The sequence below is a fragment of the Hydractinia symbiolongicarpus genome, chromosome 1, assembly GCF_029227915.1.
Source record: "Hydractinia symbiolongicarpus strain clone_291-10 chromosome 1, HSymV2.1, whole genome shotgun sequence".
Classification (NCBI taxonomy): Eukaryota; Metazoa; Cnidaria; class Hydrozoa; order Anthoathecata; family Hydractiniidae; genus Hydractinia; species Hydractinia symbiolongicarpus.
The window spans coordinates 7,509,375-7,517,991 of NC_079875.1; the positions used below are offsets into that span (position 1 = coordinate 7,509,375).

Genomic DNA, 8,617 nt, shown 5'->3' on the forward strand with positions numbered 1-8,617 from the left:
CTTTTTTCCTACTGTAGTGGTGTTGATGTAAACCTTAAAAAACTTTAAGCAACGACAATAAGCAATGATTTCTTAGCTTCCAGCAAGTAACCAAATTTCGGACCAAGTTCACACAACTTTCTTAATTTTTATAGGTAAATTTTTATCAAAGCACATCCGTATTTTTATTCTCAACAAAGAATGTTTCACCCCGATCGGACCTCCGATCATGACGGGCGAGTATAATAATCTGGGTAAGTCATATTAAAGAAGAACAACTTTGTTCATCACTAACATACTGCACGGTAATTCAGTTCCGCCAGTACACGGGAAATTCAGTCTGCGCATGCGCTAACTTTTGAAATCTCAAAATGCAAAAATTCTGATTTAACATGCTAAATTACAAGGCATAGTGCTAAAATATTGTTCACTTTGTATCTAATAGGCTTGTGTGACACGCAATGTACGGGTCACTTTTTTATTACGCTAAAATTTACCAAGTAAAAAACCCCGCAAATCAGGGGGTTACTATTTAAATGTTTAATTCTCTTTTCTTATTACCTTAAAGAATAAAACTCTATTTTATTAAAGCTAATTTTTATTTTATTCGCAAATATTTTCATTTGTTTCTTTGTTTTAAAAACCCCGCTGGTCGTTATAGATAGAATAATTTAATTTTACCCCCTCACGGAGACAAAGTTTATCAACTGAAAAGAAGAAAACAGGAGCGAAGAAGGTTGTCTCTTTTTCAAAGTAATCCTGAAAAAATTTATTTCAAACAATGTTTACTCATCATGAGGTTAGGTTGAAGGTTATTTGTTTCTTCTATATATTCAATTTTTGTGTTCTGGGACTGAGGTTGCTTCCTTTTATAGAAATTCTATCGGATTCGAATATGAATGTAATTCGAATCTGAAATGTAAAGAGCAAAAATGTTTTGTTGTTGTCAAACGAAGGTGTTAGTTAGAAATATTTCTAACGTACGATGGTTTAACATCACAAAAAGAACTGATTAAAAATGTTTCAGGCAATTGTATGCATCTTCAATTCGTTCTCTTTGGGATGAAACTAAGTTTAGTATTCGAATTAAAAAACTGATTGGATTTTATTAAGAGAACGCTACAAAAACAGGTGCGATTATTTATTTAGATTACTTAGTAGAGAAATGAACTTGGGTGTATAACGAGTTTCTAGCCTTTTCTTTCAGAGCTAAATTTTCCTTAAATATTAAGTTTGTTGTTGTGTCTTGAGTCGGAAACTATTTTTTTTAAGCACTTATTTTGTAAGTACATACTCCAAAAAATGGTTCAGAAGTTTAGAATATCCTAAAAATATGTCTAACTTAATAGTTTGTTTTAAATATGAACAATTGTATGACGCACAAAATTTATTAGAAGTTTAATATTTTTATTGTATATCAAACGAACTGAACTTTTTTTTGTCCAATCAATTGGCCGCTACATGTAGTAGAATTGACATTAGCTAGCTATAGTAGCTTATAGCATGTTTTTTTTCATTAAGGCATTAAATTTTTTCAGGCCATAGTCATGTTACGAACATATTGAAAAAAATGAGGATAGCATTTATCAAAGAAGTTCAGAACATTAAAGACTGAAACTAACACACACTATTCTTATAAAAACAGCGTGTATATCCTAGAAGGGTATTTACATAAACTGTAAAAAGTAATTTTTCCGTTGTTACTGTTTCTAACACTACAGACTGTGTGATTAGGTGTTGATGTCGTTATAAAAAATCTAAACCTAAAACCTAACCTTAAATCAATATTTACATCTGTTACGTTACCTTTTGAAACTTATTCGATTCTTAAATTCGAAAACGCTGCATTGTTATCTTCTTTGATTTTATGCGTGATTTTCTAACTATAAGTTTGGGTCTGTTCTTTTAATATTTTGGATTGAAATATTTCTGTAGATATGATTCAAGTTTTCATATTTCTCTTTTATGTGTTTTCAAATGTAAATTTTTTATATTTTGAGTATAACTTTGAAAGGTTTGCCGTATGCAATAGACTAAACAGCTGATTTTTTATGACGTTGAAAAATGTTGGATTTTTTTTTAATGTTTGGTATCCTTTTTTTCTGACATATTTCCCATATAAACATGTCCCTTGTAACTCATGAAGAAAAGTCTCACACAAAGATAAAATAATCTAAGTTATATACAATATAATTTGTGTATTTCACTTAGCAAACATAAAAATAAAAACGGTACAATGACATAATTCTTTAAATAAGTCTTCCAAAAAGAACCATATAATGTGCATAGTTGTGTTTGCAACAAAGAGTATCCCAAACGATTGAAACCATACAAGGAGTAATCCATAAACACTTTAACAGGTTGTTGATGCCACATGGAAACTAAAAAAAATATGACAGTGGATTTTTAATATTTACATTACCTTAACAGGATAAATTTTAAAAAATGTTTTTCCCTTGGATTTTTTTTTATTGTATTTCATAGAAATTTCATAATGACTGGAACGTTAAGCTTGTGCAGGTAAAAAAGACGTGCATATAAATTGTATAGGAGCAAATATAAAAGTAAAATTAAGTTATTTTAAGCGAAATAGATTTAATCACTTATTCGCAAATGTAAATCCTCATTATTTCGCTTTTTTTTCCTCGCAGAACTTTTCCCCTGTAAAGAGTATATAGACATTTTTTAATAACAAATAGTTTTATAAGAAAACAAGCCTTAAAATGCTTAGAAAATCCCCAGCCCCAGCGTGTTAAGATCCAATTTCTGAAGACCTTGATATTTACATTCACACAATAAAAATTGCATTTTTTCAAGTCAAATAAACATCCTAACAAGGCCTTATCCTAAAAATAACAAAATCAGTTTTTTATCCAATAAAATAAAAAATGTTTCAAATAAAATACATAAAATAGAGAAAAAAAATTAAGAAAAACCTAACCATTCTCATATCATTTCTTTCTAAACGGTCAAACTTCCTGCCCATGTCTCACTACCGTACAACATAACACTTTTTACACAGGCCTCATACAACCTACCTTTTAACTCTGCTAGTCAACAAAGGAAGTGACTCTCTGAACTTTTTCCAAGCAGAACCTATCCTGCAAGTAACACTTCTTCCAACATCCCCTTCACTGCTCAACACATCACCTAAGTAACAGAAGTTCTCAACTATCTCTAACGAGCCACTGTTGTACATCATTGAAGCTGGAAATACTTCATTCTCTATAATCTCACCTTTGCAACGATTGCATACAAACTTAATGTTAGCTCTTAACCTTCCACCAATACTACTCCAGTTCTTATGTACCCAATACTTGCAAGTTTGTCATAAAATGAGTTACTAAAAATGTGATTTAATTTTTTTTAACCCAACCCTCTCATGTGTTCGCTATGTGCATTTTCATCTCCAGAGCTCTTTGAAATGAAAATCTTGAAAGTATCTCAAAGAGCTCTGGGGTCGAGAATGCGCCATGTGTAGATTCAACTGTGGTGGTTTTTGCTACACTTTGGTTGTAGTATTAAATGTTAGCAAATGTAAATGCGTCGGTAATTTCTAGTAGTCTTTAAAAACACATACATGTGGAGTACCATATTCAATGCTATTTTAAAAATGTTTTTTTTTAAAAAAAAAAACATTGATTAGCATACATAGCCTTGACTTTATTTCCCTTTATTTTTTTAGAAAGGAAAGTAGGCTGTTTCTTTTAAGTTCTTTTGATTTTGGTGTATTGTTAATAAACTTCAATACTTAAAGTTATAAGATAAATCGTCCAAGTATAAATCATCGTCCAAAGGCATAATAGAAACCGCTGATCCCCGTTATTAGTGTCGAAATATATATTTTTCGTAATTGCTTTTTAAAATGAGTCACGCTGCCAAATAAAAGTCCGTGTTTATTTACATCGTAACCTTGGCAACCTGAATTCATCTAAACTTAACAATTAAAAATGTATAGAAGTCGGTTCATTATATTCTTTTTACACTGAAACCCAACCTTGATCCCAGGGCCTGTAGCGTTTTTTGATATGAAGATATATCAAAAAACGCTACAGGCCCTGGAATCGAGGTTACCACTAATGAATAAATTATATTCTATGAAAAGATATTGAGAAGAAAATATCTGCTCATACTTTGCAACGCGAAATCAAATCAGGACACGAATCGTTCATCGAGAAAAAGCTTCACTTAAAATGAAGTCTGTTCTTCTGTTTTTTGTTTTTACTGCCACATATGTAGCTGCCGTGCAGGGAGTGTCACAAAATGACGTAATGGAGAAAGTTGGAGGAGCTGATTTTTCTTTTAAAAAGAAAGGAGGGGAGTTGAAAATTGGAAGAAAAGGGAAAAAATTATGGATGAAAATAGGGAGTATTGTGGAACTGAATGAGAATGGAGTACAGGTATATGTTTTATTTATTATTTACTTCTTTCCATAAACTTTTTTCTGTCTTCTATTTTGTCAATTACGGAGTTTCATACCGCGCAGGTCTGGGCACTAGCGAACGCCCGTAGGGACAAATTTTTATATCCCTCACAGAGCGTCGTAAGGAATGGCGGATGGTTAAGCTCAAATAGGATTTGTCAATTCAGTTAGATGAGCTGAATCGCTGAATTTATTTTCGCCGGGATCAATTTTTGTAAATTTCACAAAAATTAGCTAATTATCGTGAAATATTTCGCGAAAATTAACTTTTGATTTCCAAAATGTTTTTGGGATATATAACGAGCCCTCGAATCTGCCACGTTTCCAATTTCCTTTAAACCTCATCTCGATAGAAAAAATCAAAGAGATCTTGAGAATGAGGGCAACCTCGGAGAGTGACTCCTCTTCTTAACTAAATGAAGTTTTGGTGAGAAAAATAAATATATTTGTCAAAAAACAAAAAAAGGCCCTGAAACAAAGTTGGTATGTTTGTTTATTTGGGCTTGTTAGACGTAACAAACCCTAGAAACAAGGTTTCTTACGTAACATTTAAACTATTAGAAACAGTAAGAATACTGTGAAAAGTGTTTCATACTAACGCATGTCAGGTGGATCTCAGACACGTTCTTCGTTTTATGTATATTTTAATAACTTTCAGTCAAATCTTGCTTTTGAATAGATTGGTGGAAAAATTGATTTCGAAAATGTCACCTTTCGATTTGAAAAGACGAAGAATGATTCTACTCTTGGAGTGCAGGCTGCTGTCATCAAAATGATAGCTGAGTTAAATGGAAAGACCATTGAGATGATCTGGTACGCATTTCGCGAAGATGGAACTATCACTGGAGAAGATGGCAATGAGTATAATGTGAGAAAAGGGAGTATAAAGATGAACTTGAAATAGTAAGCAGAATTTTTTGTTCCTAAATTTGTTTACAAAATACAGAAAGGAAGAGCTACAAGCTACCCATTTCTTGTCACCATTTTTTTCTTCACCCGCCACAATCCTTACTAAAAAAATTTGGGCGAGTTTTTTAAAAACAGGCGTTTTTCCCCAGTTGATATATTTAAGCGCACATCATTCTATATTTTTTATAGCTTAATGGATACCCAAAAATTAAGTGGTACTTTAAATAGGAAATTTATAATTTTTTCTCTTTTCTTATAGCGACATTACTCCTTACAACGCCAGCGTGATATACAGAGAATTCGACTTGCTGACAAAATGTGGTAAGGGCACCAAGAAACCTGAAAAAGATAACAAGCGCAAAGGTGGCCGCAAAGGGGGCAAATCTAAATCAAAAAGAGATATTATCTCAAGTAGAGTGTGTGATTATGCCAGAATAACATTTTCACCCTCAGTAAGTAATTCAGCAGACTTTTTAATGACAAATTTTGTTACTGTGTCTCTTAAGTTTTATAAAACTTGCAACCTCTTATTTACAACGGGGCATTTTAAAACAGTTATTAACTCATAAACGACAGCCCACGGAAATATCCTTGTAAAAACCGGAAAAAACCACTCTACAGTTAAATCGCCATAACTCCCAAGAAGCGGGTTGTTATGAAAGAAGACGAATTGAGCTGCCTGACAGTACCAAACATAGTAGCACTTTTTCTTAGCCACCAATCAAAAAGTTATTTATTTTTTGATCAAAAAAGTTTCTTTTTACAGATGGGTGCATACTTTAATGATTAAGTTCTATTCTTACCAGCATCCTACATCGTTTTACAAAATAACATTTCCGAAACATGTTCTCGGTTGTAAATTCAGTCGCAAGCGAATATGACAACTAAATTGTCTTCGAAGCACACTTGGGGTATGGCCTACAACTTTGTATTGTTTAAGTAGGTTGATCTCAACAGTTGCAGAGTACTTTCTCACCTGTTATAAAAACATCTTTTTGTTGCCGTAAGGGGCTATATATACTTTATTCTGGTAATAACGTGATAATTCAAAGACAAAGTTCACTTACACTTGCGAATGATAAGGAAAATGCAAAGAGCAATGAGAAGGTTTTTATTTTCAATATTTAGTATCGCGTTGGATCTACATGGGAGGATATGCCAGAGGGTTTTCCAGAGATGCTTCCCATTCAAAAAGCCTACGGTGGTGTGAAGTTGCGTTTCAAAGTCGGTTCAATTTTTTATGATCCGGTCACCGAAGTGGGAGACGATATTGATGAACCCTACCCTGGGGATACATCCACCGCTAATCGTGCTGTCGGAGCAACTTCCTTACTCTTGCTGCTTGGATCATTTCTGATAAAATTGGTTGTCGTCTAAATTAGGCTTAAGACGAATAAGTTTTGGCTGTTTATTTGTTGTTGTTTTTAACGTAATTTTGACATTTGCTTGACGTCATTTTTGACGTGTATGTAATGCGATTTTGACATGAATTTAGTTTAATTTGGCGTGCTTTTTTATATAAAATTGAATTTTTGTCAAGCAATTGGTTTTCCGTTTTGCTTTTACATATAAAAATGAATTTTCCTATTTTTTAAATCTACTGTTTCTCTGTTTTAAGACAACTTTTTGACATTTTGTTTGAAAATTTTCATGTGTGACATACATGTCAACTTTCTCCCCAAAAACGTATTCCTGGACAAAGTAATTAGAAAAACCTTTTAGTTTTTTTTGTTGTCACATTTGTGGTTTATTAATTTATTGAGAATTATAGATTTTTTGCACTGTGAATTTTTTCGAACTTTCTCACGGATGCGACAAGAAATTTGTTTAACACTATAAATTTTGTTTTAATATATTTTATGAATTAGAATTTTTTTGGTAGGTTTGAATTCATTTAATATGAGCATAGGAATCACCCTTTTTTAAAGAAACCTGACTTATTCTACATTTTATATCTTAAATATTGTTTTAATAAATGGTTCTAAATTAGTATCTTGTCTGTCAAGCGGACTGATAAATGACCATCCAGGATCTGTGCAAGTAAAATATATGAAAAATAAGAAAACCTTCTATATATACACAAAATACCAGTTCTGGAGATTCGTTTCTTGTAATTCTTATAAACTTTTTTCTGATAAAAAAAGTGTGTACGGAATGCGTGGTTTGTAAATATAATTATCTTTCAATACCAGGTTGCCAGATGCTAATAATGTTAGAACTAGGAGGGTTGAAAGAGAGTCTAGGTTGCACGCATTTAGTCACTTGAGTTAGATTGTATGATGTAAATTAAATGTTTATAACCTTATAAAACACCTTTTTTGATGTTATGTATTCTGCTATCCCTACGTTTTCCATGGCTAAATTAATATTCGTGGGTTTTCTTCTTTTTAGCTCGCCCTGATGCGGCTTCATTTGTTACGGCGAAGACTTTTCATTTGCGACTTGCCTTATACAGCGTCTCGTTTCCAAAAAACAGCTTACATGTGGTCGAATTACTTAACTGTGGAGCTCAAGAAATAAAATTAGGGTATAAGTTTGATTTTAGGCAGAACAGAATAAGACTCGCTAAAAATTGCAGGCTTTTGTAAAGAGCTGACCGCATACCTCGCGCTATAGCTTCTTTGTCAAAATCTCGATTTTTTTTAATGTAGAAACAATGTCCGTACATCCGACATCCCAAGAGTAATGTCATCTAACCCTTCCTCGTGCTGGTTATAACCATAAACAAGAAGCCCTGGGGGCTCTAAGAATTTCCGCGCGCTACCAAAATATTTGATGAAAACCTGCTAATTCGTTGTGTTATTGTGCCAAACATTCGAAGGGGTTCGGTGCATGAACCTCTGAAGATAAAGCACACCACTGACATTATATCTTACAACAAACGCAAACAAATCGAAACGTGTCATTAAACTCACATTTAAAAGAAATTGCTAACAAAAAATACAGCCTATCATTCATGGTTGAAAGTCTTGCGATTGAAACGTTTATGGTCCTAAACGGCATTAGTTGACAAAAAATCAAAATTTTGATGTGACCATCATTTTCAGCATACTTTTTTTATTAACTGTGTCAATTTTTGTCGAAAATAAAGCAGTTTTAATTTTTGGGATAAATTTTGGCCTGAAATGATATTTAGGTGACAAAAAATCAAAATTTTGATGTCACCATTATGTTCAGCATACTTTATTTGTTAACTGTGCCAGATTTAGCCGAAAATAAAGTGGTTTTAATTTTTGGACTAATTTTGGCCTAAAATAGCATTTAGGTGACAAAAATCTAAATTTTGATGTCACCATTATGTTCAGC

The 8,617-nt window shown here is 32.6% G+C and overlaps 1 protein-coding gene across 1 annotated transcript; it reads left to right on the forward strand.

Moving 5' to 3' along the window:
- The first annotated feature begins 4,088 nt into the window (after window positions 1-4,088).
- Window positions 4,089-7,633, forward strand: LOC130635755 (uncharacterized). Its single transcript, XM_057445217.1, has 4 exons — window positions 4,089-4,379; window positions 5,082-5,305; window positions 5,571-5,763; window positions 6,440-7,633. Exons 1-4 carry the CDS (start codon window positions 4,173-4,175, stop codon window positions 6,686-6,688), a joined length of 873 nt encoding a protein of 290 aa, XP_057301200.1. The 5' UTR covers window positions 4,089-4,172; the 3' UTR covers window positions 6,689-7,633.
- Window positions 7,634-8,617: the final 984 nt, after the last annotated feature.